The 21,230-nt window shown below is 38.1% G+C and overlaps 1 protein-coding gene across 3 annotated transcripts in view; it reads left to right on the top strand.

The window, feature by feature from the left end:
- The first annotated feature begins 1,582 nt into the window (after window positions 1-1,582).
- The window catches only part of LOC129361999 (low-density lipoprotein receptor-related protein 8-like), a 92,955-nt gene continuing 73,307 nt past the window's right edge, over window positions 1,583-21,230 (top strand). For all 3 annotated transcript variants that reach the window (XM_055033293.1, XM_055033294.1, XM_055033292.1), the window contains exons 1-2: window positions 1,583-1,727; window positions 2,312-2,428. In XM_055033293.1, coding sequence (XP_054889268.1) covers window positions 1,661-1,727; window positions 2,312-2,428 — 184 coding nt within the window. In that variant the 5' untranslated portion in view covers window positions 1,583-1,660. The remainder of the gene's footprint in view (window positions 1,728-2,311; window positions 2,429-21,230) is intronic.

Here is a 21,230-nt window from a genome sequence, read left to right as displayed (position 1 = left end):
AACCATTCAGCCATGCAAAACACCTGAGAGGACCCAGCTCCGTCCTGAAGGACGGAGCTTGTCTTCCTGGCTGCAGTTTTCAAGCTTCCGAGTTTCCAGCTTCCCACCCCGACCAGACCCCCACTCAGCTCCTTCAGACTAGCCAGCAGCAATTAGCAAACACCTGGTGGAACTGTGTTTCTGCTGAGCTCATTATAGGAGCTACTTCTCAGTGCAACACTGGTAAAAACGTTATTAAACGGTTAATAGAGGAGCCATGTTGTGATGACTTTCTGAAGGCAGTTTCATAAAGACCATGAGCTTTTAAAGAGACAGAGGTTCGATTTCAAAGTGTTAAACCAGGAAATGCATTTTCTTTTTAGTCATATTTGGCATATATAGCAATTTGCACAACAACTGAAGGTAACATTCAATACTATTTACTAAATGCCTTGAAAACACATAAGACTGCCCTTTTAAAAATAATAGAAATCCCAAATTCAGATACTGGACTTCTCTCCTGGGACGGATGTATGAACGGCATCCAAAGCATCAATCTTAACTTATATTCTATAAATATATGAATCTATTGGTGCTTTTTGTGACTCAATTACTCATGAACTCTCTCAGATGTGAAAATGATCCGACTTGTCAGTAACAAGAATTTCACACCCGGGGGACCAAAGATTTCCAGTCCTGCGGTGTTGGAGACAGGGCTTAAAGTATTACAAAATGCAGGCTGAGAAGAAACGATATGAATCAGAGTGACAGAACAATTGAACTGCAACGTTGGGGAATCCAAGAAACTGACCAATTGCAGTCAGAATGCTGTACAGTCCTACTTCAGACAAAGAGAAATGACTATGAAAATAGAGAAATGGAGGGAAACTGAGCAGAGGTCAGAACTAGTTTGGTTTAAGCGACCAAATACAATTTATATGTTCAAACACAATCACAACTAACAGCGATGATCATCACGGTTGAATTTTGTCTCATGAGCAGGAAGATGATCCTCCCCTTCACCAATTATTACTGTTTGAGCAACAAACGAGATTTATGTCAAAAATACTATTCTCAGTAAGCATGAGGCTGAAACCACATGTATTAAAAAACAAAAGTATAATTTTTAAGACGTGTTCCAACAACGAGCCAGGTAAACTATTTCTTGACAACACAAGAACTTCCTTCCTTGGATAAGGAAGTAAAGTTAGCTGGATGCCACATAAACTTCTTCTCTGACACAGAAACTTCTTTTAGTCATTAATCTCAACATTTACTGAGTCGGTTTATGAATTCAACTAAACACATCCGTCACACTGACATTCTTACACCTGCTTATTTTCCTGCAGGCTGTCGATTGAAGAACCGCAATGAAGATAATCAATGTTATTCACTCCACCTGTCAAGAATCGCAAAGCTGTTGCCTTCTCGGTGTATAAGTTAAACGTCATTATTATTATTATTTTTAAATACTGCAATTATAAAATCTTGAGGAAAATCACCCGGCGCCCCGCCCCACGCGCTTTCGTCTCCGCCGGACCAGCCAATGGGGTGGAGGCAGGAGTGAGTGGGTGTGACGCAGCGGACGGACTGAGGGTCTGGCGGCGGCAGCGGCACAACAAGAGCGGCTCTTCAGGCTTTGTTTCGCGGATGTGAATGAGCGCGGTCACCTCCTCCAGATATGTGGTCGGACATACGGATATTGTTTCTTTTCCATTTGTTCATTCTCAGGCTGCCTTACCTAAAAGGTAAGTCAGACGCGTTGCATTTCAACACAGTTGTAGTTTTCTCCCCTCCTCGTGCGCGTGATGTTAGTGATGTTCCGTGTGAACGTGTGGAGCTTAATTGGGGGCGTCCGTGGTACTCAGTGCGCGCGTGCCTGTCGTAGCTCGAGGGGAAAACAGAAAGAAAAAAAATATGGCGATTATTAATAAGCGTTTGATTCGGGTTGGCTCTTTTATGACTGGGTTGGCTTGTTTCACTGCTTTTGTGTGTCCAGGACGCGAAAAGCTGCGTCCCGGTCATGTGTTTCCCGGCTGTGAGCATCTTCCAATGACCCCGCCGCATTAGAGGCAGTATCAGCCTCTGTTGTAGTCCAGACTGAACGAACCTGCTCATTTAGAACTGTGTGGAGCAGAGGGCCTTCTCTGCTTCCTCCCACCCCCCCTTAGAAGTGATAAATATCCCGAGAAAGTGGCGCGGTAATGTGGAAAACGGAGACAATGACGCTTGTAGCGCATCTTCCAGTTGGCCCAAGTGAAGTCTGCATATCAATGAGGTACCCTGATATCCTCTCTCGTTTTTCTTCTTCTTCTTCTTCTTCTGCGTCCAGCCACTGATGAGTGTGAGGATGGACAATTTCAGTGCAACAACAAAAGGTGTATACCGACCGTCTGGAGGTGCGACGACGACGACGACTGCTCCGACAACAGCGACGAAGAAAACTGCCGTAAGTGATCCAGTCACAGCCAGGATTAGCACATTGTGCGTGTTAATGTGAGAAATGGTCTCCTCATGCAGTTGGGGCAATTCAGGGCAAGTAATAAATCATTTACCCTCCATTTATTTCTAGTTATTAGCTATAATGAATAGTGCCTTGCAAAAGTATTCACTCCACTTTTACGTTTTTTTTCCACATTGGGTTACTTGACAACCTATAAATGTTCATGTATTTTCTGGAGATTTTACATTGCTGACCTGCACAAAGTTGCGAGGAAGTATCAAGTGGAATCAAAAGGATGGTTCGTATTTTAATAGGGAAATCTGAAAAGTGTGGAGTGCGTCAGTGTCGCTGAGATTTGAGTCTGCAATGCAAAGAAGGAAAGGAAGCAGAAAAGTTTAAGGGGTGTGAATACCTTTGTTCCTAATAGTTACTGAGGTTGTTCGATAAGCAACAGTTTTGCAGGAGATTTTTGTCAGTCCAACAAATGATGATTAGCAATAAATTGTAGTTATTGCGATAAACTGTAACATTGTTTTGAGACCGTTTTTAAGAAACCTAATGGTAATGACATAATAATCAAAGAACATATTCTAAAATACACTTTAAATTCTAACAGACATTTTACACCAGAACTGGAAGTCGTTTTAAATATCTAAAATAAAAAACACAACAGAAACAACAAATAAAATGAATTATTTAGACTGAAAACAAAATTGTCCTTCAAAAAATGGTAAGTTGACACCAATATATCAGACTGTCATCTGGTTTTTGGTAGAAAGAGAGAAAAGGAAAAGATGAATCGTGCAAATCAATATTACTGATCTTGTTTCAATTTATTTTGCAATTAATAGATTTTTTTTTTTGCTTATTGCAACAGGCCTGCCAGAACAATGTCAACATAAACAGACTGATTTGCCAACTTAGAAGAAAAAAAATGCAGAAAGTGAGGAAGTAGTTGCCAGAAAAATACAAAATTATTTGGGATTAATTTGGCTATGAATTGGATGAAAGAGGTAAATGGTGTAACCGCAGTGGTTTGCTGCTTGTGCAGTTCCAGCAAAGGACTGGAACATGACAAACCTGCATGAGCGTCACGCATTCGCCGTCCGGTTCATTACGATACAAGCTACAAAAAAACTTTTCACAAGCAGAAATACAAGAAAATATGAAGAAAATGGATAAAAACGTTTCCCATCGATTGACAGGAAAATTGACGCACCAGCCATAAACACACATTAGGAACTCGTCTTCTGTAACTTAATATATTTTTCCGTTGGCTGTGTCTTTTAGGTTCTATAAAGAGGATTTATTGCTGTCATTAGGAGAGTCCCTCATAGGCCAAAAATAAAAGAAAAAACGCTCTAGAAAAAAACCCAAACAGCTGGTGAAGGGCTTTCGTTGAGGGTCGATGAGTTTATCCAATCACCCAAACTTATGTTTGGCTAATATAAATGTTCTAAACATGAAAGGTGAGCTTGTGTTATCACCTAAACTTGCTTTTTCATTCCAGCTGTCTCAGTCTAAACATGTCTCCATCTGGCTTTCACCTTTCTGCCTTTCTTGGAACATTTACAGATGCAACAATTGCTTTGAGCAACTAAACAGACCTATCTACCTTTCACCTGCTGTCAATTTTTGTTTTGGTTGCATCACTCTTGATAAATCAAGGTTTTTCCAGTCGCTTTTTTTTTATATCTCTAATACAAACATATTTCAGAGGGGCATAAAGGCTGACATAAATTGCAGAGAGAGATGTCAGTGAAAATAGATTTGGTGTGAGAGTGCGCGTTCACCCCTGGCTCAGCGTGCGTAGCGGCTGATTTCACTCCTTTTCTCAGAACCAGGTTTGATTGAGTGGAGCTCATCATCTTCATCATCTTGGTCAGGTGAGAGACGGATTGCTTTCCACTTCATGTCCAATGCGCTGAGCTTTCCTTGCATCTCACATGTGTTGTGCTGTGTTGTGCGTGAATGTTTCTCTGTTTCGACTGTGTGCCAGTGGCCTACATTTGGAAAGAATGTTTGTGCTGATTCCCGTGCCAAAGAGCTGCGTGTTTGCAGCACATCTACCTTCTTTTGTGTCTGGATTAATTGTGGCTTGGGAGGAATTTTTTTTTACGCCCCCCTTTCTCTCTTCTGTGACCGAATGTGCCAAATTCCATCTCTTTTTCTCATTGTTTGTCTCTGCCTCTGTCTTAAAAAAACAACAACAACAAAAAAAAAACAACCTCCCACTCATTCAGACCTGTCGAAATGTGCTGCATCCAACCACACTGCTGCTCCAGGTGTTGCTGTTGGATTCCTGTATCTGTCCTTAAATGTGCAAGTGAAATCAGGACGTTACTGAACCTCTTTGCTTGTAAAGCATTCATCTGTCTCTCCCTCTCACCCACTAACACTAAACCAAAGGCTGATATTTGCGTTTATGCTTTATTTACACCGTTGGAAAATTATTTCAATCCTTTATATGCTGATGTCGTCAGGAGGAGCTTTTGACACATTTGACGTTTTCAGTGGAGATGCTTCTGAAAGCCTTTTACGCTGTGACAAGTCACGCAAATGTCCGATAATTGTTACCGTCTAGCTTCACTCTGTTATAGCAGAGTCTGGCCTTCACTCTACGTCCGTTTCCTCTCTGTGAGTGGGTAGCAGCGTCCGTGTGGGAAGGTGCATTCAGAGGATGGTTTGTCAAAGGAAAGAACAATTCTCCTCTGAATTGGTGTCCTTGAGGAGTTAAGTCACCAACAGAAAGAGGATGGGACTTTTTTACTCTTTCCTGTTGCAGGTTTTCATTCACACTGTAATTGACGTGATGCTTCAAAGACAGGAGAATCATCAGTGAGCTGCTTGGAAGAGTAAATCTCACCTTTAACTTAGAGTTTGGATTTTAAATACAAAGGCAACCAGAGAAGATCTGTCAGATGTTGGACTCGGAGGACTTTCTTTTAACCTCCGAGTCTCCCGTGTGGAGCTTTGGCACCCTGTCAGTAACAAATCCTTTATATGCTGACAAAAGTTTCAAGGCAGATCTTCCACAGAATGGATTTGTTTGTGCAGCACATGCATAATTGGATTGAGATCCAAGAAGTTTTAAAGCAGAGGAAACAAATCAATCTAATTTAGCGCTTTAATGATTCATTGACTGACTCAAATGACTCGATTCCAAAAAAAAAAACAAAAAAAACAGTAAAATAATCGTTAGCCGCAGCCCCACTCAATATGCTAACACTCATATATAAAGGAGGTTGTAGCGTTGGCGCAATGTCTCCATGTTTGCGTGGGTTTTCTCTGGGTACTCTGGCTTCTCCCCACTGTTCAGAAATATCCAGTTAGGTTAACTGGCCACTCTGAATTGCCCCCAGGTGTGTATGAACAGCTATTTGTCCTGTTTGTCTCTGTGATAGATTGTGAACTGGTCTAGGCAGCCTCTGTTGCCCTCAGGCAGGTCAAACAGTGCTAGGTCTCTGTCCCTCTAGGTTGGAGGCTCCAGCACATTATGTGTGATGCACACAGAGAATAAATGACTGAACTGTCAGTCAGCATTGGGCTGGGATGTGTGTGAGCCTGTGAGTGCCTGACTGACGACAGGTAAAGTGGCAAATAACTCTTGACGTAGATTTAATTATGTAGTTGGAAAATCCTGATTTTTAGATCAAACTGTTAGATTAACAAAAGGTGAATATGTAAATGTATTTAATTATTGAAACATATTCCATTTCTTATGTTTTTTTTTTTTTTTTTTTTTACTGTTTAACCTTCTGTGTTTGACCTCTTTACAACTGAACATGTACTCATCATTTCCTAGTCACTAACAGGTATCATTCTAATGTTTTAATCCTGTTTTTACACAAGGTCAAAAAATTGGTTGAATGTTCCATAGAATGTGAAGGAATTTTCTGTGAAGACTTTTAAAGGATGTTTTTTTACTTACTTTTCACTTCCCACATCGCATCTTGGGAAGAAGGCGCGGAAGCTGGTGTGTTGAACGGATGACATTACAGCAGCTGTCTGGACATGGTTTGGATTTAAGAATTGGCGTAGCTTTTTGGCTCATAAAATAAAATAAACTTCTTTTTCTCTTAAAGATCCTTTGCGATAGTAATAGTAAATTGAGATTGCCTGAGTTTGGGAGACTTGCGTTGCTTTTAAGTAACGAAAATGTTTGCAAACGTACCAGGGGATGCACTGTAAAAAATCTGGATATTTCTGTCATATTTTTTTTAAATGACAGAAATATTTGCGAATTTAACGGGAGATGTACTCACAGTTTCAGTTTGGACTAACAAAAATGTGAGTAAACCTACCATGACAAATTTTTGAATCATTGTAAAAATCTATGTCAGAATTGACAGAAATGTTTGTACAATTGCTTTTATTATTTATTTATTTTTTTCACACATATATTTTTTTTACAGTGCACCTTATCTGTTTCCATTTGTAATATTATTACTGGTGTAGTATAACAAACCACTGTTTTTGTTTATTATATATGAATAATTTCTGTATATTTCTATTACTTTTTGAATTGCAGAGTGGATAGCGTCACTGTTTTGTCTAATGTATTCTCAGCCTTTCGTTGTACAGCACTACACCAAAGTACGCTATCCAATGACTAAACATGCTCAACAGACTGTGGCTGTTAAATATGCTGACAGGAAGAAAACTGTGCCATGACTGCTTATTTTTCGCTCCAGTGTCACTTAATTTCTGACCTGACTAGAGCTGCTGGTAGCTGAGCAAATGTTAATCTTCTGAAACACTGATATTCTCTATTCTGTTATTGTACAATAGATGGCCAACAATTCTTCATCATCCTTTAGCGTTTCTGCTGACCCCAAACTCCAAGCAGTATTACTATGAGTGTGCTATCTTATCTCTTCATCCACCGCACCATCCCCCATCATTTGATCTGTATTCCCTGCTGACCACTCGCTCCTGCATGCTCACATACAGTCATACATGTATAATTGGGCGGCATCATTAGCCACATTCATGATCAACTTTCTTATTTTTGAAGTTATTGAATTACATATTGCCTCGCAAAAATCCATCCCCTTAACTCTCCCATATTATTTCAGATTGTAGCAACAAACCACAACATATTTTCACTGGATTTGATCTGTTCTTTGCTGCTCAATGTAATGCTTATCTGTGGAGGAAAAATCTATATGGGATAGAAAATGGAGGTAAAAAAAATCCAAAAAGTACAGCGTACATCTGTATTCAGTACTCTTAATTATGACACACTTTCATCATCATCATCATCATCATCATCATCATCATCATCATCATCATCATCATCATCATCACCATCACCATCATCATCGATTAATAAGATAAAAGAAAAGTTAATAAAATGACAAACCTAAATGTATTAATAAGCCAGTAATAAATTAAAAAATTAATTCAGAACATAATGAGACAATTAATTACAATAATGTTTTATTATAAATTACATAATCTGCCAGTGAAACATCTTATAGTCAATGTTAAGGAAGTTTTCAACTTAAAACAAACTTTCATATCTTGCTGAAAGGTTACTTCTAACTTTTGTCTAATTTCAAGTGTAATAAGAAACTAGAAACTACACCAGAAATACTTGGTAAGAGTTTCTATTTTTGCAGTGAAGAACATAATGGCGCTGTTTTGTTCTTGCAGCTCTGGGAAGAAGAACAGATTTCTCTGTTCATGCAGAGTATGCGAAGATCTTTGTGTCTGTCTTCCAAACTTTGTACAGATGCAAAGCTGGCCTCGCTCACCTTTTGACAGCTGAGGAAGCAACAAAAGACTTCTCTCCTTGGACTCTTGAAGTCAGATTAGTGCCAGCGATGACATAGAGTCACAGTTTAATCCTCCTCATGCAGATGATAGAAGAATGTCGCCCGCTTTTCATTTTTTCATCTCACCTTCAAAGCCCAGCCTGCCTTTCTTTTCATGCTTGGATGTGATAATGATCTTTATCATGCACTTTGATAAATTTAGCATCTCTACCTGAAGGAAGACATTCCACATCACAAAGTCTTTGCTGTGCGTTCCTCTGGGATGCAGAGTCAGCACCAAACTGTGTTCCTTTCTTCTTGTTTGCTTTTTTAATAGATTTACACAACTACTTTATCTGCAGGCTCATTTTTCAAACACCATTCATTCATCTAGACATCCAGTAGAAAAGTTTTATTTCTGAATGGCAAAGATTCTTAATGTTTTCGTCCACCCTAGTAGTCGAGGGTGAATTGATACATTTGTGGCTCTATAAATATAAAAGTATCTTTGGAAAATTTTTTTTAGAGTTTATTTATTCGAGCTGTTCCTGAAAGCAGTTTCAGTCTGGTTTGAACTGCAAATATCTTAGTACACCAGAATGCACTAATTGTTGTGTCCACTTGCTTTTCCTAAATGTTGCAGCATTAATATAATCTTATCCGCATGAGTGTCTGTGTGACCGTTTATTTCCCCAGTGGCTGGCCGTACTACACCGCTGGTCAGTGTTTGTACGTTTCAAAGCCTGCTTGCTCTAAGTGATCATTAAGAAGTCTGCCGCTCCAATTGAGCTATTATGTCAGATTAGTGTGTGTGAGACACACAAACTTACATGGACGGAGAGGGATTAATGTGTCGGGCAAAAAGCATCACTCAGCCTTAGTCTCTCGTCCACATCTGTCATGTTATTATCCTCTTCTGCACTCGATGTTTTACTCCTCTGCACCACAACGGGGGGAAAATAGCTGAATTTCCAAGGATAAAAAGTGAGAGTTTTCCCAGGATGGACTCAGCGAAGCCTCGTGTAACATTTAAAGTACTGTTTCTGTTTAAATGAAAAGCGGACATAATGGTGAAGTTTCAAAAGAGCAGTTTGGAGCTGCTCTGGTTTCTATTCAGCATAATCTCTGAGCTTTCATGTCCGGGTTCAGACTTCAAACACGTTGTAAAGAATTCGTTTGCTTTTTTTGTTTGTTTTTTTAATCATATTCAAGCATCACAAAAATTTCTAGGCTAATCAATCTTGGTTTTCTTAAAGGTCACTGTCGTAAGATTACAATTTTAGCACCTCAGCTGGCCTCTGAAAGCATTTAGTACTGTAAATACCAAGTGTCAGATGACTGATGATTGGGTAAAATGTTTCCACATTTTTTAAAGCTTGATTGTTGGAAGTATTTAGTCATAATTTTGGGGCCAATTTCTGAACTCCAAATTCCTGTAAGAACAAAGTCTAATATAAGAAGATGAAATAACAAGATTCATAAAAACCGTTCCCAGCCCTATTGTTGCAATCATCCATTTTGTTTTTATTAGTAACAGAGCAGAGTGTCATGAGGGGTTGAATTTAAAATGTACAAAATGATATTGAAAGGTGTTGACCTTTCAAATTGGCTTCTTTGGCATTATGGAAAATATTTCTTGCAGACCAGTTGCTATGTGTATTTCCTGGAAAAATTAGACATGTTACTGTATTTTAGAAATTAAAGGCCGCTCTGTTTAGTTTTTCTGTCATCACATTGAAGTCTTGCTTTCTCTTACTGTTATGCATCCTTAAGGAACCGCAGACATGTCTCAATGAGTTGTAGAAAATGGCTTCCTTGTACCACTTATGTTTTAATGTAGATTTGTGTCTAATGTCCACTTTTTCTTTGTCCTGTGGCTACCTGTCAACACCAGTCGATTTAATGATGCACGTGTATTTGAATATCTCACATGATACAAAATTTTCCAGCTCACAGTATAAGATTGTGATTTAGATGGAAAGTTTTTCCCCAGGAAACTTGCTAAGCCCTGTGCTAAGAGCACTAGGGCAATCATCCAGAGGGCCACAGTGTTTTTGAGTTAAAATGTTTAAAGTTGACAGAAAATGTAAAAATACGTGTTTGTTATCGGAACACATTAATTACAATACCTAAACACTAACTATAATAATAAAGACAAACATAAAAAAACACAAATGAAATAATCTTTAAAAAAATATAGTTTGCTCTTCAGTTGTTTCTTCCTAATTAAAGTGTCCAGAATTAGTTTGATCTTTTATCTGTGACTTTATTCGCTGAATAAATTTGTGTAGCCAAAAAGTGGTTTGTTGTTCTGGTGATTAAAAAAAGACTCTGATTCTGAGTTTCTATTACTTTGTTGCCATTTTGCTTCCAGCTGTTTTACCAGGCAGATATTTTGCTATCTCTGTTGCTGTTGTATAAAAAAACAAAAAAACAAAACAAAACAATATCCAATACTTGTTTTTTGTTTATACAGTAAGGTACAAGTAAAGCCTGGAGCCCGCCAGGCTTATAATACACTGCAGGAAATGCTGCTGATGTGATCCCAGGTTAAGACACTTATTGTTTATATAAAATTAGCTATTTGGAATGAGAACTCTGTATTTTTCATCAAAAATCTGTAATAAAGAGGAAAAAAGTAAAGAACCACATAAAAAGCTGTTGACACCACTTATAAAAGTCGTAGCCCTGAAGAACTCGTGACTCATTTGAACAGAAAGTGCCAGCTGATATGACTCAACTGGGCAGCTTGTGAATCATTGCTGACAGTTCCAGGGATGCTGGCTTCAGCCAAGTGTGACTGTGAGTGTCCCGCTTTATTTTGATGTCTTTCTTTTTGGTCGAGGGGGCACACTCATCCCACAACTACACATGGTGTTATTCCCTGTCTCGAGATAAGCTGGAGTAACAGGGAGCAGCACCCATGTTAGTGGACCGGAATCATGAGCCAATGGCTCTGACAGGGCAACCAAAGACCTCAGTCTTTGTTTTATGGATGATTCATTGTAGCTGGATGACTTAACGAGTGTCACCTCAGTTCAGTTAGCTCCACTTGTCCGTCTACAGGGTGACTCATTACGGCGCCACCATTACAGTGTGGAAACTTTGCGTGCGGGCCGCCAGTGCCATCAGATCAGTCCATATGCCCACAGGTCTGCACCATTAGTATAACGGAAACTATTGACCCTGACTGGGAATGAACTGCGGACGACCCAGTTATTAACAAGCAGAGCTGCTCAGCTTGGCATGTCAAACTTTTCACCGCACACCGAGACTTTCATCAGCTTATTGTCCTGCAGCTCTTCCCCTGCAAAAGAGAGCAGATAATCACTATCATCAATAAGAGTCTCATCCTAAAATGCATTTGGTCTGTTGTTTTTGTCTCTTGATCTATGCTGCCCGGAAAGCTGTTAATCAGTCATCATTCAGCATAATGATGCATCTAGCGCAGGAAACGTCAAGAGGCTCGAGAATTGGTTCACAAGATTATGACAAGATGAAAACTAAAAATCACAAATGATCAGTAATCAGTGCTAATGCTAAATAGTTCAGCCTATGTAATTTCTGTGCTTGCTGCATTCCTAAAATAATTTTGAAAAAGCATTGAAAATAATCTTTGTGTGTTTTCACAGCTTGACTTCCATCAATTCCAGTTGGATTATTCTGTGTTGCTTAGTTTCTATTTGATTAGATCAGCCTCATTTGTGTTTTATTTTAGTTCAATCCTTTCTTAGTTACTCCAGTTTAATTATATTCCTTGTGCCTAGTTGTTTGTTACAGGTGGATTAATTTCCCCTGTTTTACCCTCCCTCACCTCCTGTAGACTTGTCTCTTTCTCTCCCTCTCCTTTCACACCTGCAGTCAATCAGTCCCAGTCTATTGTTCCAGGTTTCTGTCTCCCAGTATTTAAACACCTCTTCTCGCTCTCCTCATTATGTTCCTCCATGTCCTCAGTTCCCTTTTTCTGTCCTCTTGCCTGCTTTGTGAGTTTTATGTTACTGTTTTAACATACTTTTTTAGTAAAATGTCACTATCTACTCTGCTTAAACCTCAAGAAGTCGTAGCAGATTTAGGGGTTCAAAAAGGTCCATTTTGTTAAAAAAAAAATCTCTGTTCAATGTAAAATTTCTTGATCAGTGTTTAGTTTTCGAGAAAGAGGAGATCAAAGGTAGACTCATTAAAAAAAAAAAAAAAAACTCATGTTGCTCTTTAATTTAAGACCAGTAGAAAATTCTGAAGCAGATTTTCTGCTAATTGTTGCTACCAGCTCAGGAACCAGTTCTAGGATTCTCACAGAGCTTTGATCCTGTGTCTTTTTCTCCAGTAGCTACCTGTAATGTTGTGACTCAATTGATTTAAAAGTGTTGTGCACTTCTCCAACACTTCTGCTGGCGAATGTTGTTGGTCAACCTTACAAGGGGTGTTTTAGTTGACTTTGTCAACACCACAGAGCAATTCAAATTTAAAATGAGAAAATCGAACATATCTGCAGCAGCATGTCATTCTTAAAACCTTCACTTTTACACATGGAGCCCATAATAATTCTTTACCAGAGGTAGAGCCACCTGATTACAGCATCCTGGTCGTCTGACAAAAAATATCGGAACGTTTTAAAATTGCGAGATCTTGTTTCAGTGTTGGACTGAAGTGGCTCATCAGACTTCATCTGCAAGGTTTGACTGAAATAAAACTAACAGCTCCTTCTTTACCTGTACATTGACGGGGAACAAGAATGTGCCTTTAACTTTAATACTGAGCAACCGTTTTTGTAAAAAGCCTTAAAGTTAAGGACTGCAGGAAGGAACTAATAAATATGTCCTTTATGAAAAAAGCATTAAACTGGCTGTTCTCTGTGTAGAGCTTTACAAGGAGAAATATGACACTTTTTGTCTGTAATGCAATATAAACGACTCAAAGATTCAATTAGGTCTCTGCTCACACTACAGAGAAACTACTAGGAAGCTCCGCAGTTCACAGCAGGCTGTGTTTGACATCAAAGTGTGGATTTTTCATCAACACACTTAAACACGTGTGCATTTTGACACTAAGACAACAATTTAATTAATTAAAATACTCTTGTTTTCATCACCATCCATCCAAGATGTGTTTTCAATAGACCTGATGGAACTGTATATGATTTATTGCACCTCCTTTAACATCTCTGGAAACATGAGGAAGCAGACAAGTTGGAGAATAGGAAAGGTGAAAAGCAGTTTTTGTCTTAGGTGAAGAAATATAAGTGGTGGAGAATATTCACTTGGACATCAAACTAAACTAAACTAAACTGTTTCACTGTGGGGACGATAAAATTAAAGGACAATACACAGCTTATTTAAACTATAAACCAGAACAAACAAACCCTAGCAGATAATGATATCTGTTAAGACTGGCAAAGAGTCTGTTGTTGCCATTTATGTTGAATTTTATATCATTTTATATCTTTAGTTTTGAGCATTTAGAACCAAAATCTGTAATTAATATGCATATTTGCAATTGTTTAGATTACTTTGGTAACTTTTAGACCCTCCCATTAAAATTGAAACATCAAATTCAGTCAACTTCCATTGTCATTTAAGTTGTAAGAGACTTTGTTATATTTTTGTCCATATTTTTGCAAGAAATTAACATTATTCTTTCAAACAATCAAGTCGGAAGTGCATTCAAGAACTAAGCCACCTGTTGCCTCTTATGGGCTTTCTTGGAAAACTTTAGTCTTGGAGCAGAGAAGGTTGAGACAGAAGAGGTTAGAGTGTTTGTCGCAGAAGCCTTCAACAATGAACAGAAAAAAATGGCAGAAGGCTCTGTCTCTGTGTTAAACATCCAACTGTGTATTAGAAAGTTTTGGCCTGGAAGATGATTCTTCCCTAAGACTTAAAACAGCTGTTCTCCATTCGGGATGATCTCATAACCTAGAGCATCAAGAAATGTTACTGGAATTTACTAATTTCTCATTTATTTTGAAAATGAAAATGAAATAATGATTAATAGCATAAAGTCTTCCTCTAAAAGGCAACTCAGTCATAAACAGAGTCCAGACCAAGCAAAACCTTTCCGGCTGATTTTGATTTGATGTTTGACCTGCAGATTAAAATGCATACATTTATTCATATAAATCTTGTTCTAATTTATCAGTTTAATGCTGAAAATATTGACCACATAAATTATAGATTATATACTTGGCCAACTTGAAGGACTTCCTCTGTCCTTCATTCCCTCAATCACTATGATGGAAATCTTAGTGATTGAGAGGATAATGCTGAGTGCATCTTAACGATGGAAGTACAGTCCTACTTCCATTTTAAATCTTTTGTCACATCATACCAGTGTTTATGGTAGTATGTGACCATAAAGGTTGAGGTTGAAAATACTATTTAATGTTCTCAGAGTAAAAACAGAAGCTTTTTATCACTTCATCCATACTTTTAAGGTTTTTTTTTAACTGTTGTGAAAGAAACTTGTAATTTGACCCAGTACTTTGAAGCAGATCAGACGATCCATAATCCGTATTTGTTTTTATCACAAAAATGTATTTAGTTAAGAAAAACAATAACCAGTGAGTTATCTGATGCATTCTCTGTAAAATTGTTGGTGGAGGGAAAAAAAAAGTCCATCAATTTCAAGGGAGTTATCCACAATGGCAATCAAATACTGGAACAGAGAAACGGCCTCAGTGCCTGGCAGAAGTACGGCTGGATGAGTGACAGGTGTGCTGATTAACTGAGCCAAGCTGGAAACGAGGACTACAGAGGGAATCTAATGAGAGGAATCTGAAAAGGCAAAAGTAAACAACACACGTGTTGGGAATGTTAAACATTTATAAATGATGTACATTTCCACATAGAAGCTGGGAATAATATCAAATTATTTAGTTTGAGTTGAATTCAGTTTATTCACAATGTTGACTTGTTTTGACCTTACAAAACAAGTCCAATAAATCCCACGACCCAAGTTATGAAACAATGCGCTTAAGTTCAGTTTATTACTAAAGGTTTTCCATATAAGGAAACCCAGCCGGTTCCAAATTGGCATCAAGTCAGCCTGACGGGGATTTCAGCTCTTCTCCATCAGAACCATTTACACCTAATGGATGCCAGCGTTTGACTGATAAACTAACAAAAACAAACATCAACTTTAATATCTCTGCCTTCGTCAAAGGGTGAAAAATCAGGTCATAAGTAATTTGCTCAGCCGGCTTTTATTCTGATATCTGTGCTACATTGAGCTTGAAACATTTGCTATACGAGTCATATTGCTTTAATACAATTGTTTAAATCAAAGTTCCCTTTCCCAGTTTAAAGTATTTTTAGCTTAAAAAGTAGGGCTGCACAATATATTATATGTATTGTCACCGCATTTCCAGTGTGTTCTACATTTATATCACAAAGAACGGTTTGGAGTTCAATAGTTGCAGAGGAATATATTCCATGTGTCGCCTGTTGATTTAGTTGTTTTTGAAGTTATTTTAGAGCATCTCAACTTTGTGCTGCTGTCTTGTGGTCTTGGTCAGGGTCCAGTTGACCAAGTCATTATACAACACAACTTGACACACATGGATCATTGAACAAATTTCAGTCAAATTGTGCTTTATTTATTGCTGTCTCTAATAAAATGTCATGTATTTAAAAGGTTGCTGTATAAGCCACTGAACTCTGAACGTTGGTGGGATAATTTGGTGTTTGTTCTTGTACTCGTTCAGTCAACAGTGTTCAACAGGTTTTTGTGTATTTGGCAGCTAATTTTGGGCATCAGGCACCACTGACATCATTCTGCATCTGTTTGGTTGGATTATCTACTTGGGGGTTTTCTGTTCGTCTTCGATCATGAGTTACGACATGGTTGCAAATCTCAACAGGTTTTTATTTCTTGTCAGACAGCAGCCAAACATTTGCTTTGCTTTGGAAGTGAACTTGTTGAGGATCACATCTGCTGTTGGACCATGTGGAAAACGGCATCTGACCGCAGTACCCATTAAAAGTCACATCACCCACCGTCAGTATTAAAAATAACATCTAAATAAACAGTTTCATCACAGCAGCAGGTTAGTAAATATTGCATTTGTGCATTTGCTTAATAGTCTCAGGATAATATTAACGGATTAACATTAACGGATCATTTTTAAACTGTTTAATGTTATGATGCAGCACTTTTGCACAGGCTGTGTTGAAAATAAAATTGGTAGTAGTTAGAGTAATGAGCATCAGTAATGCTACTACAGAGCTGCAAAATCTAGCAAAGATGTGAATCAAAACTCAAAATCAATCAGAATTCAGCGCAATCGATGACGAAGCATGAAATGACAGCAACTCTTTACAGCATCTCTATCATTTTACTGTTTAACAACAAGGATGTGAAGAATTTATTCATTCAAAGAAGAACCAATCAAGACAAACAAATAGACAAACATAAGATCTTGGTTGGACCAACAGTTTTATAAGTACTCTCAGCAATATATACTCCTAATAATAAAAAAAAGTATAGGATATACTACTGGTATTTTAGAAATTAATTTTAACCATTTATAATAACCAGAAACTTGTCCTTCACAGAATAGCTTCTTGGAAGGGCTACAAAAGATGAACAACTAAAAACTAAGCAGTAGTGGAAAATATTTGCAGGAAGTAGAGCTTGTCTGAGACGTGCCTGTGCGTCACGCGCTTTAGGGAAGCTCAATACGATCAAAGCTTTGCAGCTCAACCCTGCCTACATGTAGATAGGTTTCTTTTTTTTTCTGCATGGCTCTCGGCTACTCATATATGCTGAAGAAATTCACAGGACCGCAAACACGCCAGACATCAAAACACTCAATTTGCATGCAATGAAGTGTTTCCTGAACTTGTGTATACCTGTTGTGCACCGCAAAGGGTGTCAGCTGACTCTATGTGTATCGACAGAGAGAGATGACAATGAGCAGCGGCGAAGAGAAGAAAGTGGTGGCAGTGTGGGGTAGCCCAAGAGGAGGAAAGGGAGGGTCATCGACTTTAAAGTGATTGTTTTGCTGTTTTAGTGGCGAATTAGATCAGATATTCTGTACCTGATAAGACTCACGGCGCTTCAGGGATTACCTGTAAACGCCAGAGCGAGGTCAAAGACAAGGTTGTGTGTTCTGCTGCCTGCTGTTTTAATCGATGTTGTCATTTCCTGTATTTAGTGGAGGTTTACGCAGGAATTTGATCCTTCAGTGCAACATAAATACATTTTGCTGTTGATGTAAGAAACAAAAATGCTGAGATCAAAGCAGAAGAATTAGTTTAAGCAAAGTCCAGAATGTCTTTCTGGAGAGTCCAATATTATATTTACAGCTTTGCCTTTCTACTAATGGTGTTGTTTAAAGTTAGCCTGTACTTATCAAGCTTTAATCAATTGTTCTTTTACATAAAGAAGAAAAAATTTAGTCTTTTTAGTCTCTAAATGAGAGTAAATGTCTTTATCTTAATAAACAAAAGTAATAATGAAACCAATTGAGAAGGATATGTCATAGTATGTCGGTATTTTCAAAATGTTTTGCTTTGCTTACATCATTTTTACAAGTGATTTTCATGCATAATTGGGTTCTTTCATCTGACAAAATAAAATAAGACATTTATAGTTATTAGCACTCCTAGTAAAGATGTGTGAAGTCTTTAAATAAATTAAGCTTTCTTGAAAAAAAATAATGTCTGAATATTTCAGAAAATGTCTTTTTAATTTGACTCCATTTATTGATTAACCCAGGAATCCATTTTTACCTACTTCATCCCACTTTATAATATTCACTTCATGTGGCCAACAGGAAAACTCCATCGTATGTCGCAAGATTGGAGCATCCAGAAAATTGATTTTTGATCATTTCTCTTTGCAGATGTTTACCTAGATTTTCAAACTGAGGTTCAGATCCATCATGTTCCCAGATGTTTTAAATGTTTTCATTACTGCTCTGACCTTGGATACGGGCAGATTTAAAGCTCCCACATTCTCTAGTGTACAGTTCATATTCTCCACACATACACTGTCTACAGACAGCTGACATTTCATAGTCGAGTTTATCCATTTCCTATATTTCTTGTGACAAATTCCTTAATTTCCCACAGTTCCTCTTAGCTTGACACAGTGCCTGGTCTTTAGCCACAGTGAGCTTTTTACGCCCACATAGTTTGCATTCTCTAAATGTTTGTCCCCCTCATTGATACAAATTTCTGTATTTGTTCCCTCCGACTCTCGTCAAAATTTGATTCCATTTTATTCGCAAGATGGCGCCCACACTCAGCCATATCAACTTAGTGTCGCACAAAAACAGTTTAATGTGAACACTGTTTCTTGTTGAGTAGTTCGCCATGCAACATTTTGTTTTTTACGTTGTTGTTGACCTTTACGCAGACGTCCAACTTCAGTCTGTATTTAGTCCACTTCCAGGAGGAGAATTACACTATTGTGTACGATTCCAAACTAATGAAAATCAACAACGCCGTTTGAATAGCACGCCCATTTTGTCTTTCCCATTTTGTAGAGAGAACGCTGCTCTTTCTCTTGGTATATTTACACCCCATTTGGTACATAATGGATCACTTTTCATGTGGACTACTCTGATCAACTTAAAGTTTTTTGTCAGTCAGATTTTGCCACCCTACCAAAACAGGAATTAGTTTTAAAGCATCCTGCTAAAATGAGCGACGCACCACCTTGGCCTACTTTCAGTCCTGACACCAAGTTTTATTTTATGATGTAAATAGTAACAAAAAAAACATGGCCTAGAAAAAGCTTCATTAAAATTTCTATTACAGTATTAGGTTAGTGTTTCCTGTTTCAGTTGTAGTCTACTTTAGTCAAAGCAGTGGAAAGAATGTGATCTTCCTAATATTGCCATTTTATTTATCTAATTCTAACTTGAGTGTGCTGTGTAAAATCTGCTTTCTGTTCAGAAATTCATTCTGCAGCTTTCCTCTGTCAATTAACACTGAAGTGGGTTTTAATAAAGCTGCTCCTGAATCACCTCTCCTCTCTCTTACTGGTTGAATTGGGCCAACTGAAATAAATGCTGCATGTCTGATGTGCACCAAGTGCACTGTGCCTTTAATGGAGCTTTACATGCCTGACGGAAAATGCAGTTCAGAACGTCACTGATTTCATCTTCAGCCTTCCTGAAGAATTACTTGAAGACGCATCGTGATTATTTTTAGGAGATGCAGATGTGAACCCTTTTGCTGGAAAATATCTGCTGCATTGTCAGATGATGTTATGAAGCCTCTTAAATTTTGTTTCCCCAAGAAATAAAGCTGCACGACCTTTTACCTTAAAGGAAAAAAAATGCTTTGTTGCCCATTTTTAATCTGTTTTGTTAGAGAAAGAACATAAAGTCAATGTTTGTCAGAGTGTCTGCTTATTCTTAAAAAGTCTTAATTTCAAGTATTTGAAATTAATACTTTAAAATATCCTAAATTTATGAACTGTAATTTGGCCTTACATACGTTAACTCCAGGTCTTAAATTTTGTTGTGGCAGAATGTTAGGAGTTGCAGCTTTCTAAGAGTTTTCAAATCCAATTTGAAAATATTGTTAAAAGCAGCTCAGCTATGTAAACATTAACTGTGTGTGTGGGTGTGTGTGTGTTTGTGTGCTGTGATTGGAAAACAACTTATTTCCTGTCTTACTTGATTATTGTGTTTTATATCCAATTTTGAAACTTGTGAAAAGGCTGTAAATGTGAATTAGCTTTTGCTATAATCTGGTACAGGACATCAAATGATGACATGTGTGTGAGTTGTGTATTGTTGTCCAGAAAGGTCTTAAAAAGTCTTAAATTAGACTTGTAACATCCTGGTTTGTAGCAGTTAGCTCCCTGATCTCTGGACTGTAAACGAAGTGTTTAGTGGACTAACTTGGTGTCTAACTGTCCTAAAAACCTCAGTCTGAGATAAAGGAAAATAAACAACCGTGCTGATCTGTAAACACAAAGGGCCAAATGACACAGGTGGAGGGGGTGTGTGTGCGTGCGTGCGTGCGTGTGTGTGTGCGTGCGTGTGTGTGTGTGTGTGTGTGTGTGCGTGTGTGTGTGTGTGTGTGTGTGTGTGTAATGCTTCCATGCAGCTGTTGAGTTACGTTCAAACATCAGCTGGGACTTTAGCCTGACTGTGTCTTAATTATTCTCCTGTGTTACTAGAAGCTGATTTTTCTAGAACAAGAAATCTGACCTCAGGCAGTGTTACAGTTATGATAATTTTTTTGCCTGCAGTGGATAATGTAATGTGGGCTCCCAGTGCCTTGACAGTAATTTATATGCTTTCATCCTCAGGCCAGTAAACGTGTCTTTCTGAAAATTTGGTCAGCACCACTCATTAAGCAGTACTTTATTTTTATTTTATTTATTTTTTGTTGAAATTCAATGTCTGAAAGGAAGGGAGGGGACGAAATGAAGAGATATCTCATTCTCTGCTCAGGGTAAAAGGCTAAGCTCCCATTTCCAAATAACTACCCCTCAATTAAGTAGGAAGACTCTATAATCCGATGTGACACACATTTCCATATGCAGTAGCACTCCCGTTCCCTTTCTGGGGGAAGTTTTAACATTCGCTGTCAAAAGCTGGGTGCAGGCGTGTAGAAGGTCTTTCCAGAGAAATGACAGCAGAAATAACCCGGTTTTAAAAGGTAATAAAGCGCTGAGCCAAACCTAATGGGGGTGGATGGGATAGGATATGCCCTAATGGGGGGAAAAGTGTAACTTCCACTGCTACAAAGAGAAAAGTAAGAAACATTCAAACTTAAAGTACATGAAAACTGCTGAACTTAAATAAATCAAGAAATCAAGTTTATGCGTATGGCACATTTCAGCAACATGGCAGTTTAAAGTTTATAAAAACACAAAAATAAAAAGTCCTAAAAACATCACATAGTCACCAATTTGAGAAACTACTAACAAACATTACAATTTGTCCAGTGTCATGATTTAAATCATCGATGCACATTAAATATATTGATCAGTGTTTCATTTATTATGGACCAAATGCAACTCTAAAGAGGTGGATTATCAGCCTTGATTTGCTCTCGCCTGTTTCGCAGTTTTCTGGAAGTTTGTTCCAC

The sequence above is a fragment of the Poeciliopsis prolifica genome, unplaced genomic scaffold (genome assembly GCF_027474105.1).
Source record: "Poeciliopsis prolifica strain line A6 unplaced genomic scaffold, Auburn_PproV2 SCAFFOLD008, whole genome shotgun sequence".
In the NCBI taxonomy this organism is placed as follows: domain Eukaryota; kingdom Metazoa; phylum Chordata; class Actinopteri; order Cyprinodontiformes; family Poeciliidae; genus Poeciliopsis; species Poeciliopsis prolifica.
This window is presented reverse-complemented; position numbering and strand designations above follow the sequence as displayed.